The sequence below is a fragment of the Larimichthys crocea genome, chromosome XVII (assembly GCF_000972845.2).
Source record: "Larimichthys crocea isolate SSNF chromosome XVII, L_crocea_2.0, whole genome shotgun sequence".
Lineage (NCBI taxonomy): Eukaryota > Metazoa > Chordata > Actinopteri > Sciaenidae > Larimichthys > Larimichthys crocea.
In genome coordinates, this window is record NC_040027.1 from 21628017 (window position 1) to 21653639 (window position 25623).

The window sequence follows — 25623 nt, forward strand, 5'->3', positions numbered from 1 at the left end:
GCTTTTTCTTCTGACATGTCAAAATGTCTTCTATGAAATGTGCATATTATTTTCAAATCTCATTTCAGAGCAGGTTCATACTTCTATAATGCTTTATATAAGTCACGCTAAGTCTGTGACAGCAGGACTAGCAGAAAGAAGAGTGACACATGGATATGTTACATTTCTTTAAAATGCCATTTGAAGAAAGACCCACAGTTAACCTCATCTTAGATCCACCCTCTTTTTTTGACTTTCACCCAGTCCATCTCTTTACCATGACTCAATGAATCTTCCTCAATATCAAAAATTCATCTAACAAACCTACAAGCAGAGTGATGTCACCTTTTTTATATATATAAAGGTAAGCATGTACTGTAGATGTTTTTGACAACATCACAGTGACACATGGGAGTAATTGCTTCAACATAAACCCATCCTGAAAGTCAGTATTACAACATGTTTGCCATTTTTTTGTAACTTATCTGTAATATCTTGAACCATAGATTTAAAGAAATTAACTCTGTTGCTTTAACAGAAATACTACTTCATCTCCCATCCTCCATGCCAGACCCCAGACCCCCCCCCTTCCATATGCTCACCCTCCCACTCAACAGCTCTCCACCTCATACTCCAGCTCTGTCTCTCTCTCTCCCTATTTACTGCTCCTCCCAGCAGCATCTACACTCACAGCTGAAAGGAAGAACTGAAACGACGGCGTTCTGTACGACTCGCAATCCATGCTATTTAGGACGTATGCAGAAAACGCCCACTTCCTCTACCACTCATCTGCACTGGAAAAAGGTAGAAAAGCTTTAATTATTTTTCTATTTTTGGTGTGTGTTTGTGCGCATATTGTCTGGTGTTTCCTCTTTATTCATTCATCTGTGATTCCCTGCTACAACATAATCATGACAATCACGATCAGGGTAAATCTGAAATTGTGCATTTTGGTAAAATATCCATGTAAGGCACAAAGAAGCACATTTCTACTGTTTTGAAGGATATTTTTATTTTAACAAAGCTTCAAAAGAAGGTCTAAAATCTAGCACTAGAAGCATAATTTGAATTAAAACATAGATGGGTGTGGAACCAGGACTGTCAGCCGTAGAACAGTGGTGACTGTTGTATTTTGGTTGTTACTTATCATACTGATCTGTAGTTTTGGGATCACGGGTTGTGTTTGGTTTAACTCAGAAGTCACCTCGCTCTTATCTCTTGTTTCCAACCTGTGGTGCCTCAAAATGTCAAGTCAAAATAAGTGAGGGTTTGTAGTAATAAATTATCAACGGGTATCCTAATGTTGCAGCCGTAACAGGAGCCATTTGAAAGCGGGTGGCATTAGCACATCAGGGTTGTTCCTCACTTCCTTTAATTTTTTTTCCCATACACAACTTGTGTGATTCATTTCTTCAGAAACTCAGAGCATGTTAGTTCATGCTTTGTGTTACTTGTTGCACCCCTGGTTTACAGAAGTGTCTGGGATTCCCCTGGACTGAAACACTCTCACTTCTTCTCTTTGCACATTTCCTCTGCAGCTTCTCCCAAAAACAAAAGCTACAAGCTTCAGTCCTACTCATTTTGGTGTTCACTGACTCCTTAAAGTTCATTTTTAGAGTGCTTTCATTCAGAGCCACTTATAATGGGTTATTTAATGTTATCGCTTAGCATCTATTCCTTTTATTTGTGCTGTTATATATGTTAACATGTGATATGAATACTTAATGTGATAGCATATTGATATTAAAGTATTGCTGGGATGTTATGAAAGTAATAAATCCATATGTTCCACATCTAACCCAAAATGGACACCATGTCAGTTCTCCATTGAATGTGTGTGATTCTGTCCTGGATAGAAACAGTACTCTGCCTTTACCATCAGCAAACCTGACTCCACAATTGGTGTCCCAATTGTTGATAGTGTGACTTCAACACAACACGAGAGGCATTATTATCACAGAAATGATGAGGGCTCTTCACCAAGCTGCTGCTGCGACAGTCTCTCATGGGCCAACCACAGCATTGAGATTAGCCAAGAACCTGACATAGAGACAGAGTAAACTGCTTGTTGTTGCACTCTGGACTTACACATGATCTGAAGTGATCACTTCTGAGAACCAATGCGTAAATGTCGCTGTGCATCATTATTACGTGACCAACAAAGAATCTCCTGGGGGTGGTAATAGCCGCTGTGCCAGATCTCTCTGTCTTTGGTTTAGACTGGATAAGATGCAGTGCCACACATTCTGATTTTAAGTACAGAAGAGGAAGGTTTTGCTTTCACATCTAGACCCAGCAGCACACATACTCCAGCCTACAGAGTACTTATATTTACAAATGGTATTAAAATGATCCAATGTGTCATTTGAATAGATAGTTCATCAGCAGTGTTTGACTCAAGATAGATCATTTAAATTGGGCTAGTCAAGCCCAAGCTGTGCCAGTCAGCAAGTAAAACCCTGAAACTGTCAGCATCTATTTTCCTCATAACGGAGAGAAAGTGAAAGAGAGAGAGAGAGAGCGAGAGAGAGAGAAGTGGTGGTGAGCCCGGCAAGGCACGCATATTTTAAGTCACTTTGCACTCTTCAAGAGGGCCCTTTTTTCAATAATCCATTATGCATAGCAGCTCTGGCTCTCCCTGGTATTTCTCCTACCTTCTTGACGTCAGTTGCCATTTGTGAGGGTTACCCTGGCAACGGCCAGCCTCCCCGGGAGATGTCTGGTGGATAAGACGGCCCTGATAAAGCCTTTTAAGGTTCTACTGTTGCTACACCTTTTAATTGCCTTTGATACAGTGAAAGTATTACATGGAGGTCGTTGGGGCGCGTCGCCACATGTGGGCAAAAAAAAAAAAAAAAAGGGAATGTGCAGGAAAAAAATAGGCATTAAGAAGCTGCTTCAGATTGACATCCCATTATCTCCACCTGATTTGATCACCCACGTATTGGGCTCATTTTTTGAGCAGTCCTGTGAAACTGAATTGGACATGATAGATCTATTTTTGTCCACGTTGTGCTCTACTCTTCCGTTACACAAGACATACAACCCATTTTCACAATGTGCCATTGTAGTGATGAGATAATATGTTAAGACTAGATACAGCACGTAGCCCATTGTGATGCCTATGAACAATATGCAAAAGTAATTATGAAACTATATAAAAAAAAGATCAAATATCATCAAAGTTGTTCATGTAAGTCATTAAACCCTAAAGCCCCGCTGGCATGCAAACTTTTCCATACGCATTATGGACACATTCAAATGTATTGTCGCAGCAGAGGTCGTGGTAATTTGCATCTGTGCTAAACATCACAAGGTAAACAGCAGGATAAATAAAACTGCTGCCTTACAAATACCAACCTGTTGTTAGTTTTGATAGAGGGATAATGCAGTCGTCTCTCCTAAGCCCTAAATCCACCCTCACATTCAAATTATTTCACTTCAGCTGCCTGACTATTACCGTACTTTGAGCTCTGTTACTTGTGCACCACCCATGCTGAATTTGCATCGATGCAAAAAATGCCTCATTCGTAGGAGCCAATACAGTTGAGATACTGTACACGATACCCGTTACAGGCTCCAGGAGGCTATTTATAGCCTCACCAACATGTGTGTCTTTCTTTTTTTTTTCAAACACCAGCCTATTGATGTGCTATTTTTACAGTGTCAATTTGCTCCCTCCTTCTTTTGGTTGCCAAGCAATGGACCAAGGAGCCTGATTGGCCAAGGATGTGCTTTTGGACACCTTGACTCTGATTTTCAGCTGGCTAATGAATTCAGTCTTTTTGCTCATGAGAAGCAGAGAGAAGAGTTGACTCTTTCTTCTTCGGTTGAAAAAAACTCACTGTAAACCAATATATGGTCTAAAAAGGCTGAAAAATATTACAGTAATGAACTGATCGTTTACGACTAGAGTTGAAGCATTCTTGTGCTGCAGTTGCGTGATTTATATCTACCTTTGAGCAATCATTTGTTGAGCAACTTCAAACATGACTTGACAGAAAGCTTAAAATGACTGAAAATTATGTCATCATGCAAGTTATGGCAAAAACCTGTCAGTGTGTCATCATTCATACTGTCATCTATTAATTTAAGAACAAGCCTATTCAAATGGCATGATTATTATGCAGATATACTATTTGTCTCCCACATAGGGGCAGATTTGTGGTTATGATTTGATATGTATCATCCTGCTTCTCCAGATTGTATGTGAGGATATTCAGCCATGTGCAGTGAATTATATGATAGTATAGAGGAATTAATAAACCATTTCTCATTTTGAAAATACTATACTGTAGATTCCTGTATTCATAAATGTGTTGTGTTTTATTAATAACCTATTTCCGGGCTGCAATTGTGTTTGACAAATCAACCACAATGTATGTTTCTGCTATCAGGCTAATCCTAATCCTCATAATGTGTTTAGGGGGAAATTGGTCTGACACACCTAAACTACTGCTGTGCGTGTGAATTCAATTAGACTTAATCTGACCCCATGCCACTCCGAAAGGAAACCAAGGGCTGGGCAACTTTCATCTTCCCTCCATTGATTGTGGCTCATGCAGAGATATGGAAAAGCCTATCCCACTGCTCCCTTTCATTGGCCCCATTAAAAATTCATCCTGTCCTAATGGAGAGAGATCCTTTTCAATGAGCCCACTGCAGGCCAACTGTGGTGTGCCAGGGTGAGACTTGGCACAGCTGTCTCCCGGCACAATCCGAACCTTAAAGCTTTAAATTTTGATTTTGGGTGTCTTTGTGGGGGTGAGAAATGGATTTATGTTCACTGTATTCTTAGCTTCAATTGTGTAGCAACAGAGAAAAAATATTTTGTAGAAAATTCCATTGCCATCATGTAGCTTGGTGCAATACGATTATTTATTATAAGCATATTATGCCTGCAACTAATAAGTAATTTATTTATCTGATGATCAACACTTATTTATGGAATAATGATTCAATCTACAAAAGTTCCCTTGGTAACATCTTTGAATGTTTCATTTTGTTCGACAGCCAAATAATAATACCGTTAATATCGTAGAAGAAAGAAAAGCAGAAAATATTTACAACTGAGCGGCTGAAACGAGTGAATTTTTTGCTTACAAAATTACTCCATAATAGTTCCTGATTAACTGTCAGTTGACTGATTGACTAAGCGATTATTCGACTGATGGCTGTAGCTAGGTATGTATTTTCTCTAAGGGCTGCCAAAAAATAGTGAAAAACACCTATCACAAATTTCACAGAGCCCAAAGAAGCATTTAAATTACTTGCCGGCAGTTCAAAGCTGTATGGCAATCAGTTTTTAATCAAATAAAACAGAGAAAACTAGAAAATGTGACATTTTTCTTTGATAGATAAAAGAAACGTATTGCTACTGTCAATTAATGAATCAAGTAATCGTTTCAGGTCTGCAGGGTAGACTTACTGTACCTTTGCATTCTCAATAGGCTCCTCACCTGACAGTTATCACCTTTGAATACATATCCACATTATATTCTGTAGCTGTTCCTGCACATAAAGTGTTTTGGTAAACTGTGAAAGAAAGCATGCAAGTTTACAATATTGCTCAGAGGTCACAAGTTAAAGTCACAACTGTAATAATAATACTGTACTTCATTCACCTTCACATTACTATTACCAACTGTAGATCCAAGACTCTGCTGGTTTATTCAGGTCATTGGTGTGTGGAGTGGAGTTTTATACTAAAAGTGGCTTTGCAAACCTGAGGTGAAGTCCCTTTGAATCACTACTACTACTACAACAGGCTTTATAGATCTAATATTTGTTTCCTGTATCCCATTCGGTTCCTTTTTGTTGAGGGGGCTGACGGACGGTACCATCTCACCCGCAGGTTACACAATCCTTTTCAGACATTTCCCCAAGCTTAAAGAAAACCACCATGACGGATTACTTTGAAATATCGAGTGTATTAGACAAAGATTTGGTGAGTGTTTGGTGGTTTTATACCTTTTTATATTGGTTACACTGTAGAAATGTGAGTGTGTTGAGCACCGCGCACCCCTCAGCGTAGGCTGTTGCCATGTTCCCACTTTCATGGGTGTGGTGATTAGCTTGCTTGGTGAAAATTTTTTAGTCTAATCCGACCCGAGTTGTCGCTCGCTTCTGCCCCTTTAAACCGATTAAAAATTTGTCTTAAAATCAACACGTCTCCCTTTTTACGATTTACGTTTCCCCCCCTCACAGCTGGGACCATGGTTGTCGTGTGAAAACGGATCGGCGTGACTCGGTTTGGAAAGACGGACAGAGCCCAAAAAGAAAAAAAGAAAGCCTGTTTCAGGTAAGGACGTGTTTGTCTTGTCTTCATATTTTTTTGGGGTGGTTTTTTTTATTCCTGCTTTGCTCACGGCGGTTGTATTTATTTATTTTTCATACTGAGCTTGAAATGTATAAATGTCCATCAGCTTATGTAGCTTTGTGAGTAGCAGTGTAGCTCTTGACATAACTGTTCCCAGGCTACTATTGCCTCAATGCTGTTTTTTTTTTCCGCCTCTAAGCTGAAAATTCACTGCTATCCAAACAAGGCCTTTTTTTTATTTTTCTTTCTTTCTTTTAAAAAAAAAACATACTGCCAAATAACCCTTGCGACCAAAACCCTCTCACTACAAGACACATATTCATCTATTCCCATTTCATACACCAGTTTTCTCATTTGTGGTTGCACGACACCCTGCGTAGCTCCCCCCTCTTCCTCCTCCTCCTCCTCCTCCTCTCTTGTCTATTAAATATACATGGCAGTCCGCCTTCATCCGAGCGGCAACTGGTAGCGTGACACTCATGCAATTTGTTGCTTATATCAGAAATGTTATCTGTGCTCGGATGAAAGATGGGTTTTAATACATGTTAATTTCATCTGCAGGCTCCGTATGATTCGTGTCTTGGCTTGTTGTTGACAGAAGTCACAGAAACTTACACGATGACATGTTTGGGGTGATTAGTATGGTCATTAATATGAAAAACAATTTAAGTACGTACAAAGTGGGCATGTGTTTATAACTCTAACTTTAACTCTAGTATAACAGTAGCTTTATTTATTTTTTATTTTTTTATTTAACCAGGAACCATTAAGATTAAAGTCTTGGCCAAGACAGCACAAACTAGTTAAAACAGACACAAAACAAACAGACAGTATTACAACACATTGCAGTGCAAACTAGAAAAAAAAAAAGATTAAAATTAATTGGAAATAATTTCAGACGAAAAAACAAGCAGTTTGAAGACTTCGCCTTGACCTCTGTGATATTGTGACGGCTATGTTTCACTCTCTTTCTCTTTCATTCATCAACAACACATGAATTGATAATGAAGCCGCCAGGAAAAAACAACACTGGAAACATTTTCCTGGAAAGTGAAAGACAATAGTCCTCACAATAATAGTATTGCGTAAAGGGCTTATAGGGCTGGGCTAATAAAATATTGAGTATATCGATTTGTTGATATACTTAATTTGAAATTTGATCACAGAGTTTTATAAAACGATAACATGATGTATGATGTTTATATCATGTTATTGTTTTCAATGATTCTTTCTGTGTCACATGTATTGAGAGCTAAAAGTGTAAAACGGCTCTTTGCATACTTACCATGATCTGAAAAATAATTATTATGATACAGATTTCAACCACACCGCCCAACCCTAATGAGTTCTACATTTCGTAACTCTTGTGTGTTACCAAAGTTGTATCACACCGCAGATAAACTAAGCCGTGGTAACAGCTGTTAGAGGTGGACCCACGATACACTCTCAGTCATTCACGTAAAAAAAAACGATCATGGTTCACTTGACGTTTTATAGCCGTCACCTAGAGTCTTGTCCAAACAGGCCCTGTCCACAAGGATTGTTGTAGTTTTGATTAGGAATTATACGTGACTGCACTATGTGTAACTGTGTTACCGTCCTGTGTAGGCGGGGTGAAACCTGTGATTAAAGTAGGTCATACAGTCATCACACATTTATTCACATGTGTTCCTGTTAGAATAAAAAGCTAAATCAAACCTAAACCAAAACACCTGTCCTCCATACCAGATATTCTCGAAGCAGTTCCTTATTTGCGCTAATAATTTATGACACACGGTGGTTATGATATGAACACATGTCAGCTGACTAGAAGGAAGAAATGTGGCCTCTTACCTAACTGGAATCTCACCAGGTAGGCTATTTCCTCCATTCTCTAGATATTTGGAATAGTTAGTGGGTTATCTGAACAAGTTTACACCTGGTGAAGCTGCTCTGCTGGATCCAGTTTTCACTTTCACACACACCAGACTGTAGCGAGTTTCCTGCTCATTCTCACAGGTGCCCATCCAGTACAGACACTAAGGGCACCTGAAATTGTCTCTCATAGAAACTGTGAGGCGTAGGGTTTCTGACTAAACTGAAACTTAACCATCTAATAAGTACCGGAACATATTCAAACATCCGACAGCACTTAAAACCATGATAAAAATGCAAACATTTAATGGAGAATAGTATAAAAGCTGTTGTTTGTTTCAAGAAAAGGGGAAAAAGAAAAGAGCTCGATATTGGTTGGACCTTTTTACAAATTTAGCACATAACATTTTACAGTGAAATAATCAAGTCAGATGAATGTATTACAAGGGAGTAAAATGTCTTCATATGTATATCTTATATTTTCGCAATGGAAATAAGAATACTTAAACTTTTAGATAATAATAAAGAAGTTTGAAGTTTTCCTGTAAACACTGGTGCTCACAGTTGTTCAGATCTGGGTCCTTCATAACGTTAATTCCTTAACTTCCTGACTATTTCATGTTGTTGGGCCCCTGTGGCTCCGGGTGCAGCTGCACTGCCTGCACCCCCTGCTGCTCTGTTCACCAGTATTTGTTCATGATTGAGGCAGATGTGACTGACTTTCTACTGTATGCGATCCAGAAGGAGCAACAGGTCTCACAGAATGTGAGTTAAATCCAAAATATGCGAATGAGCATCATGACGCCGCCGTGTTTCCATCTGATGTGAATCTTCTCTTTGACAGATTGAAGCACGTTGATCTGCTTCTGGACTTCTCTTGAAGTCCTATAGTTCTATATTTCCCACTGATTCACAGAATCAACAGGAATGCACACTGAAGGGACAGTGTCTCCTGTAACAAATATATTGTGACCAAGCTTCGGTATTGTAAACATAGACCGTAGACTGACAATGACTTTACTATGGAGACGTTAAGGAGATCTCCCTGTGTGCCCCGTTTCTCCCTGACTGTGAATGGTATAAAAATGAAAGGGAATATTTGGATGCCAAAGTCACAAACAGAATCATTTTCAGAGATGTGTAAAGTACTGGAGTAAAGGAGTGGAGTAGAAGTACAAGTGCTATATCAAAAAACTGACTTGAGTAGAAGTTGAAGTGTTCTTTAAACACCATACTTAGGTGAAAGTATAAAAGTATTCAAAATGTTTTGCAAGTAGAAATGTAAAAAATTGCTACTCAAGTACTGAAAGTAAAAGTACAAGTACAAGTACTGTTGTTTATATTATTTCAAATATTTATTAAGGCACAACTTCTAATGTTACAGTGTTACAATGTTCATGGTAGAGTTCTGTGATTTCCCATGGTCTGTGAATGTGTCTGAATGAATGCGAGAGCGAGGGGGCGGGGGAGCAGGTGAGAGAGCGCGCACCTGGGTGAGTCAGGTGTATGACGTACGGCGCACGAGCGAGGTAGATGTGTGAGACCGAGACTGTTATGTTGGTTTTTTGGCGTGGTTACGGCCGACAGTAACCGAGTCCTGTAACCAAACCGTTCAGCAATAAATGCAGGTTTGTTGAATAACGCCTCGTCATTCATCACGCGTCCGGCTGGACGCTACAGTAGTAACGAGTAACGATTCAGCACATGAAAAATGTATCGGAGTAAAAGTATCACATTCATCAAAAATATGTAGTGCAGTAAAAATGGAAGTTGGGGAAAAAAAATAATACTCCAAATAAGTACAGATACTGCATTTTAGTACTTAAGTACAGTACTTAAGTGGCTCTACTTCGTTACTATACATCTCTGATCATTCTTACCGTCATCATAGATTAATGGATCAGTTATAAATATATGCAACCGCAGCCAATAACATGTTGACAGCTGAAGAAGATGTACAGACGATGCTTGCATAGAAACAAGCAGGAATTTCAAATTAGTGATGTAACGATTATAGTTTTTGATGGTACGATGACACAGGATTATAATGCATTCATTTAATTCACAATACTACAGATTTTTTTGCTAAAAATAAACGTGACAGTAACACAGAGCCTTTATGGCCATATCCATATTCACAATAACCGTGACCATGTATGCGCATGCATTCACGCACACAGGCAACCGCATACACGCTTGACCTCCATGGCAAATTTCAGCATCCTAGAGTGAAAACTGTGGCCACCAAAGGGTGGGTAATTCTTTTTTGGATGGACTGACTGACATAGGAAGCTATAGAGCTGCTCATCGCAGCCCAAAAAATGTAGACTATGTATATTAATGTATATCAGTCTTTAGGTTATTTTCATGATCAATAAATCAATCAGTACATTGCGTGATCTATAAAATCGCAGATTAATGCAAGTCTTCAAATATTTTTTTTTTCCTCATCATTTGTCCAAAACCCAAAGAGATGCAGTCTACTGCCAGAGAATAAAAAAGAAAGAAAACCAGCAAATATTCACATTTGAAAACGTGTGACCTTTTGGTGTTTCGCTCATTGTATTGTCAAAATAGTTTTGCCGTTTTTTTTTTGTCTTTTGATTAATCGGCTAGAAATTTCAGCTCCACCTCAGCCTTTACACCTTTTTCATAAAAGCCAAGAAAAAGTAAAACTTTAAAAAATATGTATTTTGTATGCTCAATATGATCATTTATATTATTGGTGTTTCAAATTGATCTGTGAAGCACTTTGTAAATTGTTTTGATAAGTGCTTTAGTCATTACTGATTATTATTTATTTATTTAAAGACATGATTCTGGATGTATTTTTTTTAATCAATTTCTTGTGTATATATAAGAGATGTATTATATAAGAGAATTATGTGCGCAGACAGCTTTATGAATGTCATCCAAAGACACATCGTGCATGCGTGTAGTGGTATGGCTATTACCGTGTATCTTTGTCTCAAACCTGCACAGTTGAATGCAGATGGCAGCTGGTCCTTCAGACCCAGCGCTCGTCTGCTGGCTGCTGGGAGCTTCAAGGCTGACCATGTCGGATGGGTGGTTGGGTGGTGTCAGAAGGGGAATAGCAATAATAGCCTCCCATGAGCAGTCTCAGAGACCCAACTGCTGTGGTGCCAAGCAGCACTATCTACTGTAGCTGGCAGCCACATACCAAACAATAGGCCGCTCCAACGCACAGCTCTGCCTTTGTCGCTCCTGATACTGTGCCATGCTCTGGGCCTGCGTTGGCCCCGGCTGACTGGCTGGCTGCATGACTCCAGTCAAACACACAGCTGTAAGAAAGACACACACACTCACACACACACACAAATGCTTACTGAGGTTTAAAACTACAAATTGTCAAAGCTAAACTTTATATAGTCCTGTTGTTTGGTGATTTATCCGTGTGACAACTTCTTTTGGCTGCAGCTGATGTGTGGTTAATTACTACAGCAGTAATGAGTGGCCCGTTTTGGTTACTAAATGACTAATATTTAGTATCCACGTGTGAACACGACAATTCATGTGGCACTTTCACAAATCACTGCCATGGCAACCTAAAATCAGAGCTGTCATTTGAATCCAAACGAATGGGAATGCACCCCGCCGCACCGCATTTCTCAGTGTCATTTTCCATCATACCTACGTTATTTCCACCTCATCTCTCTTGCGTGTTCGGTTGCCTTTCGCGTCACAGGCCTCAGGCTGAAAGCATCGATTGAAAATATTTAGCAGGGTGTAGAAGGTCATATCGGGTGTTTTGGTAGTCCACAAGGCGCTCTGTGTGACGTGGCAGATTTCAAAGGAATACAGTATAATGGATCCATGGCAGTCATAGAGCGGTACCACATCACAGGCGAGCTGACGCTGAGAGCCTCTCTTCAGGGGGGTTGCGTCAGCCGGAGGAGAGAGTGACGTCACTCCTGGGCAGCTGAAAGCATTGCAACACTCGCTATCCCTGATGCCTCATTACTGTCAAAGACCTCTTTGGCTGAGACGAGAGTCCACGACGAGCAGGTCCAAGGCATCCTCGCTTATGTTAGCAGAGCAGAGGCACAATGGGCAAAGCCAAGTGAACGCACAGTAGCTTTCCACACACTTGGAGTAGTAAAGGCAATCTTAGGGGCCTTTATTTACATCCTCCTCTTTACATTAACATGATTTCCTGTGGAGAGGAAGGGCTGGACTCAGTCTAATTGTTGAATTATAGAAAATGGAACTGAAAATTTAATCTCGGGACGGTTAGACTTCTGGACAGCCGAATGTAAAACAGCCTGGAAAATGAGCGGCGGGGGGGGGGGGATGCAGGACGCGGTCCAAACATTTCTGAGGAGTGTCTAAGTGCTTTGTGACCCACATTCAGGCTCCCCAAGGTAAAGGAAGTGGCAACTCGCACATGAACATACAAACAGATGCTCAATCTGACACCGCTAACCCAGACACACATTTAAATAAATGCTCACCTAATGTACACACTGACAAATATGTGCACAAATGTTCACGTTCTCATTTGGACATATTTGTCTAATAATAAACCATCCAGATTTATCCATAGTACACAACACACACACACACACCACACACACACACACACACAGACACACACACACATGTTCGGGGCTCTTTGGGGCGGGCCGAGCAAACAGCGCAATGCAACAACACAAAAGGCTGATTGAGTCAGGAAAGGTCAGAGCCTGGCTCAGATGGCCTTTTGAACCAGAGTGGGGGTGTTTGAAGAGCCAGGCCACCCTCCAGGCCTCCACCCAGCCCCACCCTTTGCTGCACCCTCCTTTTGGTCTGAGCCCATACAGGATACCCGTGTTTGTCTGATGGAAGTTCCCATCCTTCGCTCTCCGTCCGCCTGTTGAACTCATAGTATTTCTGTCTCTCTGTCTTGCAGGTGTCAGCTGGTAAAGCGTGTGTGTGTGAGTGTGAGTGTGAGTGTGTGTGTGTGTGTGTGTGTGTGTGTGTGTGCGTGTGTGTGTGCGTGTGCGTGCAGGCACGTGTGTTTTCCCAGCACAGTCAGTATTTGGAGCGGAGTGTGGCCTGAACACATCACAGAGGGACAATGAGCGAGCTGGAACAGTTGCGGCAGGAAGCCGAGCAACTACGCAATCAGATCCGGGTACGGCAACATTTAATGTGCACGTGTTTGTTTATGTTGACGTGTGTGTGTCTGTCTGTGTGTGTGTGTGTTTGTACATCACATGTGTGCCACTGTCTGTTCACTGCAATAGTGACTCACACAGTTTCAGATGAGACAGTGACGCACTCGGCATATAACTTGTCAATTCTTGTACAGAAATTGGAAATTGATCTGTAAATGTCAGCTGCTGCGGTGATGACTCTGAGAGATATTCAGTTTCTGTGGTTGGCACATGCTTACTGAGGAGCAATTTCATCATTAATTTGTCATTTATTAGTGTTTGCCTGTGCATAAATCCCATGACAAATTTACTCACTGAGTACGATGAAATTTGTAGCAGGTCAACATGATTATTAGGATTTTTGTTGTGTTGCAGGATGCCAGGAAAGCCTGCAGTGACTCCACTCTGTCTCAGGTAAGACTTCCTTCCATATATAAAATATTGTGTAAACAATTAGGGGTGTGTTTCCTCTGCAGTTATACACATTTTACGATAACCGCGTCGCTTTTTGCACAAGAAAGAAGTGTTCCAAACTTAAACAGTTAAAAATATAAAGTACGTCTTTATAACAGATAGAAGTTGCAGATTTTTAAAAGGCTAAGCTCTTGGGAAAGCCCACTAAATAAATAGCAATTAATTAATAATATTGTCTGTTAGCTTTAATAGTTTTTGTTTTAGGAAGGTGGATAAAACATTCTCACTTGTGAATACCTTCAAAAATTGTTGATTAAGGTAGAACTGTTAAAATTTATATTTGATACACCAATATGAGCTCCACTGTGGTTCATTATTGTCTGTTGGTGAGTGATGCTGGCATGTTTTTGCTGCCTCAGCTAGAGTCCACTGTCCAGTGATGTGTGTTTGTGGTGATAAAAGTGTGTGTGTGTGTGGGCTTGGGGTGTCACTGCTAACGCTCCTTCCTGTGTTTTGGCAGATCACAGCTGGTCTGGACTCAGTGGGCCGGATACAGATGCGGACGCGACGCACTCTCAGGGGCCACCTGGCCAAGATCTATGCAATGCACTGGGGGAGCGACTCCAGGTAGTGTAGTTATTTTACAGAGAATAAAGAATAAATAAAGAATATTAACCTTTTTATATTTTTACTCTTTGTTTCTTGGTCTGATTTTATATTTTACTTTTTAGAGGCATTTCTATAAATTGGCAGACAGACGAGCTGTATTTCAAGATAACAGCTTTACACCCTCAGTCTATCGTCAACAAATGTTTTTCAGCATACCCTTTTTGATGCAGGGGTTGGTGCTGGTGTGGTGTTTTCTTCTGCTGGCTATGTGGTGTTGTTTCCTGCTGCTTTAGGTTGCTTGCTCTGTCATTTATTTTTATTTTTTCGTCGCCAAACACTGGAACAAAATAATGTGTAGCAGTAATCTGGCTGCAGTTGACATATATTACAGTATATACATATATACAGTGACGATGCAGGAATTTTACAATAAAATCACCAGTCTTGATCTCTGAAAATGTACTCTTTAAATTGTTACATTAGTAATAATATACAAATTAATACCAACAATATTTAGACTATGTAATAACTTAACTTCAGTTATAGCAGCATATCTGTACCAAATTGCAACCTCCACTTCAAATATGAATTTGTACAGCTGCCTAAAAATGTAGTGGTTGTATATCATTTTTTTTCTGTGTTTATGATGTCTGTGTCACTTTTTATCTTCCTCTCTGTCCATCTGTCTCCCAATGCAATGCACTGGGGCAGTGACGGCAGTCCCAGGTGTGGGGCTATACTACTACTAGTACCACCACTGTTACTACTATTATTATTACTACTACTACTATTACTCTACTAATATGACTAATACCACCATAATTGACTGTCACTACTGCCACCTCCACTACTACTATACATCTAAGTGCTAGCACTGTTGTACACCCTCACTATGAGCACGGTAATGACATTCACTGGGCAAAGAGACAGGCAGCCACAGCTTATTTAATATTTCCTTAAAGATGCAGTTTGTAAGATCCAAATCTTTCCACAGTTTTATGTTCTGATGATTCAAAGCTAATCAGTGAGTAGCGTTCCAGTGTGTCTAGATTAGACTAAAGTTGTGTTGTCCCTAAATTAAAACTTACAAACTGCTTTTTTAACCGTTTGCTGCAATTATGAGCATCAAGGATTATCAGTCAGGCCCAATAGTATGCATGCAGTGCACTGAGACGTGGTGTAATTTGTTCCTAGGAGAATTTTGTATGTATTTTATTTTTTTCTTCTGTTCTGATTGAGCAAATTACTTTTTTCTTTTCTTCACTGCTAAAACCTGTGCCGGAGTCTTAACTACATCTGATTATAAAGCTAAATACTGGTATTACCTGTAGCTGATGATGCATAGGCTGTTCAATCCTGATTACTGTGTGTGTGTGTCAATGGGTGCATGTGTGTGCCCAGCACCCCCTGGGTGACCCTGCCGGAGGCCTGTGTTTATTTTGTATACAGTCACTGACATTTCAGCGTGATGGCTCTCCTCTTGATTGTAGCATAGCACCGTCAAACTACTTCCTGTCCCTGGAGAGATGGAAACGCCCAGTCAGGATGGGAGGGGAGGGGTTCCAGCTGTTTCTGCATCTGCACCACCTATAACCCTCCCACTTCACTGACTGTCTCTGTCTTTTTGCTGTCCCTTCTTGCTGCCCCACCTCAGCTTTTTTATAGCACTTTCCCAGCGCCTCAGGCTTCCATCTCCCGTGCAACAGTAGGGACTTTCACAAAACTGCGGTAATGAATATTATATGGAGTGCGACATTTAAAAGTGGCTCTCCTGAATGAGGAGACTTCCACCAGGAGAGGGAGAAAGAGGGAACTGGTTATGAGGAGAGAGGAGTAGGGAGATCGTGCTGAATGCCACCTTATACTCATACAGACAGTATGGCACAGTAGTTTGCAAGCTGGCTGGCTCTCATTGCTTTTAATGATCCGAGTGCATGTACCTCAGATTCTGTTGGGGTTTTTTTTGTTTGTGTGAGCCTAGTCTCTTGCTTAATGTTATGTTCTTTTTTTTTTTTAATTTTATGTTCTTAACTTGTTTTCAGGTTACTTGTCAGTGCCTCGCAAGATGGAAAGTTAATCATCTGGGACAGCTACACAACAAATAAGGTGAGATTACTTATAACCTATGATAGAATGTATAATACATGCAGGAACTGTTGCATTAAAACCCCACCTGAGTAACCGTACACGCTGCAGTCATATTTTACTGACTTGTCCTTTTGACTTTTGGATTGGAGACAAGCTGATATGAACTGTCCAGGTTGTAATTTATATACTGCCTCTCTTTAACACAATACTGTTGGAAATATGTTGGAACTGTGACAAAACACTATCCAAATAGCAGCAGTCTGGCTGACTAGAGGTTGTTTATGTATTATGAAATGAATCTGGCTGGTGAAACAGTGAAAGTAACCACTGTAGGTCTAGAAAACTCATTCAGTCTCAGAAAACTGAGATTTTTTTCTAATCACCCAAAATTGAATAATACTCTGAAAACAAAACAACGTGGCCATGAACCTTTAAACTGTGTGGAGATACTGCTCATGCCTATGTGTTCACAGAAAAAACAAAAGAGCCCAGACTGTCTTGCGCTGTTTTCTCGCAATATAATTATGTAATTACATTGGTTATTGACATCTTTTTCAACAGTGCTGCCCAGACAGACAAAAGAAAGAATACATCCTTTCATTTCTCTGAAGTACAGAGGAAGTGACAGAATTTTCACCCAATGACTTGAAAGTACCACGCAGCATTTTGGACTGAGTGACCTGAATCCTCAAAGCCTTTAACTGTTTTAGTTTTTTTTTGTCAAAGAAATGACTTATCTTGTCTCATCTTCTCAGATGCATGCCATCCCGCTGCGCTCTTCCTGGGTGATGACATGCGCCTACGCCCCCTCTGGGAACTATGTGGCCTGCGGAGGCCTGGACAACATCTGCTCCATATACAGCCTGAAGACCCGCGAGGGGAACGTGCGCGTCACCCGAGAGCTACCCGGACACACAGGTAGACAAATAGACCAGGAAAATAAATAATGCTCATAAAATCATGTGTGCATTATTTGTTTTCTCCTATACTTACACTAAATAAATATTCTATTCTGACCCGAGTGCAGCACTCGAGCGTGCCTGATTTGTGTAACACCTGTGACACACACAGTCCCTTATTGTTGTTGTAGACTGCAGATATTATGTACAGACTAGCTGGCTGGTTCAGTAAGTCAAACAATGGAAAGCTACATTAGCTGATGTTATTTTCCATTGGATCTCATGTGTTTTCACTGGCTTATTTAGAGCCTGTCTCCTGGTGCCAGCATCTCTTAAGTTTCCAGAGTTCATTTTACTTACCTAGATCAGTGTGTGGCCTTTGTTTTTCCCTGCAGTGTATTCAGAACAATGTAAGCATGAAATGCAGAGTAGAGCACATTTAGTTAGTGTCACTTTTCAGTCTGGGGAGACAGAGAAAGATTTTATGATTAGGATTTTTTATTTTTTTTTATCATGGTCCGAACATTCTAGACATCCCTGAAGGTGGAGGGACATGAATGTTTACCCCAGGACTACAGTGCACTTGAACCAGTAAAAAACAGTTGTTTAACTTGTTTTTATTTAAAATCACAGGTTGTGGATTAATTAATTAAACTTGCAGGAAAATGCATTCCTGGTTGAAACTTACACAAGGCAACATTGTGAAGAAGGATTAGCACAACAGAGTGAAACAAAACTCTCCTTATCTGACGCTGGACCTCTGTTTACCTCCAGGTTACTTGTCCTGCTGTCGTTTCTTGGATGACAACCAGATACTGACCAGCTCTGGAGACACCACCTGGTGAGCGCCAACTCCACCTCCACCCGCACAGTTTAAAGAAGCTCTTTATGTGATAGAAATATTGTATTGACATTCTTATTTCCATGTTACACAGCAGATTGAAGATGCTCCTACACATTATTAAAAAAATGTCAAGAGATTCTGTCCAGTATCCATCCTCTTGCTCTCATGTCGCTGCGTTTGCAAGCCCTTTGTGTGGATTTTACAAAAACACTTTGCTCCGTGCTATTCTTTATATATGTGAGAGAAGATGCCCATTACAGAGCAGCCATTGTCATACTCATAATGCCACTAAATGCAAAAATGCTTATTACTCATACCTTACCACTACCTCCTTTCTTGCAGTGCATTGTGGGACATAGAGACAGGTCAGCAGGCCACCACTTTCACTGGCCACACAGGGGACGTGATGAGTTTGTCTCTAAGCCCCGACTACAAGTGCTTTGTGTCAGGAGCCTGTGACGCCACCTCCAAGCTGTGGGACATCCGTGATGGCATGTGCAAGCAATCCTTCACCGGCCATGTGTCTGACATCAACGCTGTCACCGTGAGTACTGAAACTGAGTACTGAGTCTGTGATGGGAAACTAAAAAATAAAGACTGTGTCCGAAATCACTCCCTAACCACTATATAGTGACCACGCCATTTTGAAATATTGTCCGAATGTTTAGTGTCCACTACATAGTGCACTGCATGTATCCCACAATTCACCGCGAAATGTAGTGAACATCCGATGGTCACTAACCGAAGCAAGATATCCCATCATGCATTGCCAGAAGTTCTCTGGGCGCGGAAAGGAACATAAATATGGCAGATAACGGGAGTCAGCAGGGGGTGTAGTTTGACGGAGGACAGTTTATTGAATTAATTAAAGAAAATGATATCTACTCTAATTAAAAAGGCGCTATTTTATTACACATTTCTAAACAAGGCAATTTAAATGGCTTTCTACATTCATTAGAAAAAAGTGTAAAACGAACAGCACATAATTAAACATTCCAGTAGATTCCACTAACTTTCTGTTACTAAGGAGCCAAGAGAATAAAATATAAAAATATGCTTAAATAGAAAACAAAATACGAAAATAAAACATACAGGACAGTAATCAAAAGACTCTAATTTAATAAAAATGCAGTAGTAAATGGACAAGTATTATGTGAGACGACATTAATGTGGTACACTTTAATTGTGCGACAGCAATGACGTAATTACCGGCGCCAAGAGAAGTGTCCGAAAGTGTCCGAACATTTTTTCTGTTGAGCTCACTATATAGTCCACTACATTTATTTCCCTATGTAGGGAGTAGGGAATGAGTGAGTGATTTCGGACACAGCCAAAGTCTTCTTTTGAAAGCATGTCACCATCTTGAGCACTTCTATTGGCCCTGGATGGTCGGTAAAGCTCTGTGAAAAACAAGAAGCCTCTCCAGCTTCTTGAAAGACCACCTAAGAAACATAATATGATGATTTAGCAATACTATTCTTATTTTTGCTTGTTTTTTTTCCTCCTACAGTTTTTCCCCAATGGGAATGCATTTGGCACAGGCTCAGATGATGCCACCTGCAGGCTGTTTGACCTGCGTGCCGACCAGGAGCTGATGATGTACAGCCATGACAACATCATCTGCGGCATCACCTCTGTGGCTTTCTCCAAGAGTGGCCGACTGCTCCTGGCCGGCTATGATGACTTCAACTGCAACGTCTGGGACACTCTGAAAGGCGAGCGTGCAGGTAAGAGACGAGACCACAGCATCCAGGATTCTGTCATTGCCAAAGTTTGTATTTTTTTTCAAAAGGCGTGTTATCCTTGAAGGTGAGAAATTAATCTAAATTTGACTGTAACCTAATAAATTAACTTGTTGGCTTAAAAAACAAACAAACAAAAAAACGTTGTGTATGAGGAATAAAAAAGATTGAACAAGAGAATTTAGTTGTTTTTTTTTGTTTGTTTTTGGATGAATACGCCACCCAGCATGTTTTATTTGTTTGTTTTCTGATGTTTTGTAGATTAAATGATTAATCAAGAAAATAAAAAGCAGATTATATTTCTTTTGATTAATCTGTAATATCAAACATAAATTGCGCTCTTGAGTAGATACAGTATCCTAATAAATTGAAATGTTGAGTGATTTCTGAGTAAATAATGATTTTATGTTTGAATGGACCAGCTTCAGTTTATGTTTTTTGACCTCCAGGTGTTCTAGCGGGCCATGACAACAGAGTGAGCTGCTTAGGAGTGACAGAAGACGGCATGGCTGTGGCCACCGGCTCCTGGGACAGTTTCCTCCGGATCTGGAACTAAACAGATCTCGTACCTGATGTACTCAATCACTGCCCGCCAACTCTCCCCGTGCCCCCCTGCAACCCTACCCTACATATCCCATCTCATCTGCTGGGCTGGAAGGCGAGGTGCACACTGTGTCAGCCGAAATCCTCTAAAGTCACCCCCAGCTCTCCACTCTGCTGGCGACCTGCCCACCTGTGAGAAAGTACCAACTCTTTGTACCTTTCCAAGTGACGTTTTTTTCACCCAGCTATTACACGGAAACAAAAAATAAGAACCCTTCAGTAGAGTTGTCCAATCAAAAAGTATAAAAAAAGAGTGAGTTATGAAAAACTGAAGGAAAAAAATAGAAGATTTCGCCCTTATACAAATTCTCTAGAAGGCGATAAAGATCATCTGTTACTGACTAACAACAAGCAAGATGAGCGTTGGTGTGTAATATGTAAATGTATATATAAAGACAGTATATATGTATAGCATTATGTGTGTATATATGCATCATATATGCATATATAATGTGTATGTATATATTTTTGTAGTTAATTTCCCACCCTTGCGTTTTTGTTATGATTTTGGGGGTTTTATGTTTTATTTCAAATGTACATATTCACATTACTACACAACATAATGCCAGAAACACTTATTTTACCCTGTGTGAGTACCAGATTCAGTGTAGACAATTTAGACACAGCAACACATCATTTATTCTACCTGAAGAGTCTCCTTTCATTTTCTAGTTCTGGTACTTGCTGATTTCGTCAACCCCACCCTCATGCAGCAACAAAAGAGGAAATAGCAAGTGAACAAAACAATTTGCAAAAATATAATTTGGCCCAGCTAAACTCACTTTTCTCATTCGTATGTGTGTGTGTCTATGTATTATGGTTACAGGCAGTGGACATAACTCATGCATCCTGTATCTACATATGAATGATGGCTTTGATGGTATTTTCCTTTTCCTTTAACAACACGACCCCTCCCCGCAGTCTTTTCACTTGGAAGGAAACCATCACACTGCTGTGGTAGTGATTTTAGAGAGAGAGCTTCAAAACCAACACGCTGTGTTTTTAAGTTTTTAGTCTGGATTCAGCTTTAGCGCAAAAGTAGAAACCAGTGGATTTTAGTCTAAGACAAAGAACTTTATTTCACTGGAGGCTCTGCCTCTGCTGACGTGGCTTGTGGTTTCAAATCACTGGATACTGAATATCTGAAGACCACTCCAAGTCCATTCCATGCAAATCAACAGCTGTGTGATATGAGCGATAACCCAATAATGTTCCAGAGGTTTTGCATCATAATATCCCCGTCTCCTGTGGCCTATAGATTCGACACTTTTCCTTAAAGTTGAGACAAGCATCTCAAGTTGCCCAAACAAATGACGGCGATGGAGAGAAGGGCATCGCAAAGAGATAGAGATAGAGAAAGAGACGTGCTCTCCCTGAGCAGAAGCCGTGTTCTACCTGTGAGCCTGCGACGGCGCCGAGGCCTGCACGGACAAATGGTAGAGCGGTCAGTCGTTATGTGAGGATATTAAAGGACCATAAAGGACAGCAGTGACTTTGTCAGCGGCCTCTGAGGACTAGAGAAGGGATGAAGAGAGAGAAAGCTGTCTGTCAGAGCTCGCCATGTCATTTTTTTTTCTTTCTTCTAAATGAAGGATCAACAAGTCCTTTTCGTCGTCAGCAAGGTGTGAACAGAGTGACTGCATGGAACTGAAATCACGTCAGCCACTCACAAAATCACACCAGTGCCACCACAAGCCTCTAAAAAAAAAAACAACAAAAAAAAGAAAGATTTTTCTTCAAGGGTTTAACACTTTCAGTGATTTTTTTTTTCTTCTTGTTCTTCTTCTTCTCCTCACCAAAAACATGTTATGAACTGTTAAATATTGCTAGTGAAGAAAGTACACTTGGTAGACAGAAATGTACACTTAGTAGAGAGCTAGAAATGCACTCACAAAGCTGTAGTACAAATGTAAACCATCGAGCACACGTGACTTATTTACCCATAGAAGTGGTCTCTCTGATTTTGAGTATTTTCTCATCTTCCATTATTTTGGTTCAAGGCTTAGTTTAAAAAAAAAAAAAAGAAAAAGGAAAAAAAAGAGTACACATAATGTATGTGAGTTGGACCTATCCATCAGCTGTCTCAGGTGCCTATCTCTAAATATAAACATTTGACCCACACGGGCTGGATGAAGGAGGGTTTGTGCTCCTGTGAGATTTGGCACTATTGTGTCTCCATTCTGCCTTACGATACCATTCATAATAGAAGGTAATACTAGCATCGACTACAGTAATGTTTTCCTCTTACTATTCCTTTTTACACACTGATCAGTAAGAAAGATTGCTAATTATTTTTTATTTTTTTCCCGATAGAAGCACATTCTGATACTAGTGAACACTAAAGCATGCTTACAGAAAAAAAAAAAACCCACCACGACCACATGCAGCTCCATACTGCTTCTTAAAACAAGTGTTTTACATCACTTTTTATACAATTCTGCTTTCTACTACTACTACCGTACAGTTTGTAGTATTTATTTAGGTTCAATCAACTATCAATGAAACCCCTCTTTGGCAAACCGTGATTCTAGTGACCTTTTTTTTTGTTTTGTTTTAGCTGCTTCTACCTGGCTTTGCATTAATGAATCCATTTTGAGAGAATGTTTAAACATAACAGTTATAGTTTTTAGCCTGAGAATAACTTTGAGGTGCGTAGGATGTGAGATGTATTGCATATCTGTGTGTGTGTGTGTGTGTGTGTGTGTGTGTGTCTGGGGGGATGGGAAGGGAAAGGGTGATTTGCTGATGTATGTGGATAACATATAGATCTAAGTGTTACTTCCTCATTTGTGCCAATGTTATCCACAGACCCTGACCTGTGAACTGAAAACTAGTCAATGTGACAAAAAAAACAACAACAAAAAAAAAACACCCGTTTGCTCACTTTACTCAAGTGCCAGCCTTCTCCATATCCATCGATTAAAGTCACATCAGTATCTGATTTTTATACCCAAGCTGTCGTCTGATTTTAAACCTGAAGATGGGTTTTTGTATCCCAAAGTGTTAAGTTGACCGTGCTTCTAAGACTAACGTTTCTGTTTCAGTCAGCGGACATCAGATGTTCATGAGTCCCCAAGATAAATATGACAAAATGTATTTACAGGAAAAGTTTGATATTTTGGGAAATGTTCGATTTACGTGCCCGTCTGTTTAAAGAGTAGGCTATAACCAGCAAGTCTGAAAACAGGAGGACACGGCTAGCCAGTCTCTGTCCGAAGGTTTAAAAAAAAAAAAAAATCTGCTAATTAACACATTATATCTAAAATTAAAGTGTTTTAATTTGCCAGACTATTTTTTATTTTTTTTTGGCTGGTAGCAGTGATTAGCTTGCTGGTTGCCTAGCAACGGCTCTGCCCCTTTTTAAACAGCAAATCATTTCTACACATTGTTTTTGTTTTGTGCATAATAAATAAATAAATTAGATATTATGTGTTAATTAGTAAGGTTTACGGGTGATTATAGACATTGTTAGCTTTTGACAGAGTAAGGCTAACAGTTTCCCCCTGTTTCCAGTCTTTGTGCTAAGCTAAGCTAAGCTGTAGCCTTCCTGGTTATTTAACAGACAGACGTGAGAGCGACATCTTCTCCAACTCTCAGCCAGAAAGTGAATCAATCAATGTCGAACTGTTCCAAGAAACCCCCACCCTGTTCTTTCATTCAAATTATGAAACGTGTGAGATATATAAAACAAAACAAAAATACACCAAAGCCCTTAACAGCTGAGAAGGGGATTGTGTGTATTACTGACAGTGATATTCAGCAGGCAACCATTTCCTTGCTCTGTGTGTAATCCAGCAGTATTAGCAGCTGGAACCTGGAATAGTAACACTTTTACGTGCCTGTGCAGTTCACTCATCTATGTAGTGCAGTAAACTCATTAATCAAAAAAAAAAAAAAAAGGTGCTTGACTTCATTTAATTTCACGTTATTGTTGTATTTACCTGAAGTCTCCTCCAGTTTCTTCTTAACTACACAACTGATATGGAGCTGTCGAATTGGATTATTTGATGATATATATAAAAAAAAGAAGAAGTCAATATTTGATGCATTTACAACATTGTCTGAAGTACCAAACTCACAGAACCTTTGAGTCGTTGGAGGTGGTATGTTTGGCGATCAACGTAAAAGTGCCATCGTCGAAGAGCAGCGAAAAAGTCTCGGGTGCTCTGTTCAGACAGTATTTCGAGGACTGTATTTGCACGACCCTCCAATTTAAGTATCTGAATATGAGAAATGATTTCCTGATGAATCATTCAACATAGGAGGAACAAAATTCAATGACACCCCACCACTTGAATTGGTTATGTCACATGATCACCACCACAGCACCATCACAAAATAATGCACTGCCCTTTGACTCTACAGCCTACTGTTCTGACAATTCTTTTTGTTTTGATTTTATTTTATTTATTGTTTTATGTTTTAAGCCAGTAAAGACCAGGGACTTGGTGCCATGATAATTCTCTTACAGTGCTATTGTGTGAAATTATAATCACTTGTTATGGAATAATTTTTATAGTCTTTTTCACACCAGACCTTTTTTTTGTATTTGTACAGTGGCTTGGTGATACTGATATGTTGCCATGAGTTATTGTAACCAATAAAAAGCTTCTAACCAAGAATACACATCCTGTCTGATTGCCTGAAAAGTGCATATATACTATACACAGTATTTTCATGTTTGTTAGGCAAGTTTTTTTTGTTTGTTTGTAGTATTTAATTCAAAAACAAGAACCATTTAGTCATCAGTGCAAAGCACCTGAAACAAGGACCAAAGAAGATGAAAATCGGCTGTAGTTCTGCTTAATATTCTCTTAGTATTTAAACTTTGCAAACATATTTATGTATCTGTTAAATTGTGGAAGACTAGTTAGCTCTGAACAAATGACTGTTTTTACTGTTAATTGACACTTGTGGCTCATTTGACAGCAGTATTTCTTTGCTGTGTTTAGAGGGGGGGTTAAATAAACATTTAGTGTTGGTGTTTTTAAGCTAAAAGCTGAACTGAATTTATATTTTAATTCATTAATATCCACTGAATAATCTGATGCAGGATTTTAGATGCTTTGTTCCCTGTGGAGTTTATTTCTATTGAATACACAAAAGTCACGTTAAT

The 25623-nt window shown here is 39.8% G+C and overlaps 1 protein-coding gene across 2 annotated transcripts; it reads left to right on the forward strand.

The window, feature by feature from the left end:
* The first annotated feature begins 624 nt into the window (after positions 1 to 624).
* Positions 625 to 25129, forward strand: LOC104931926 (guanine nucleotide-binding protein subunit beta-4). 2 transcript variants are annotated; one of them, XM_010747046.3, is made up of 11 exons: positions 625 to 783; positions 6187 to 6280; positions 13062 to 13286; positions 13684 to 13722; positions 14243 to 14349; positions 16374 to 16437; positions 17175 to 17337; positions 18093 to 18159; positions 18505 to 18706; positions 19673 to 19889; positions 20354 to 25129. In XM_010747046.3, the coding sequence occupies exons 3-11, from the start codon at positions 13230 to 13232 to the stop codon at positions 20458 to 20460; spliced, it is 1023 nt and encodes a 340-aa protein (XP_010745348.1). In that variant the 5' UTR covers positions 625 to 783; positions 6187 to 6280; positions 13062 to 13229; the 3' UTR covers positions 20461 to 25129. The 2 variants fall into 2 exon arrangements, with proteins under 2 accessions (XP_010745348.1, XP_027146165.1); XM_027290364.1 differs by lacking the exon at positions 625 to 783 and adding an exon at positions 5908 to 5926.
* Positions 25130 to 25623: the final 494 nt, after the last annotated feature.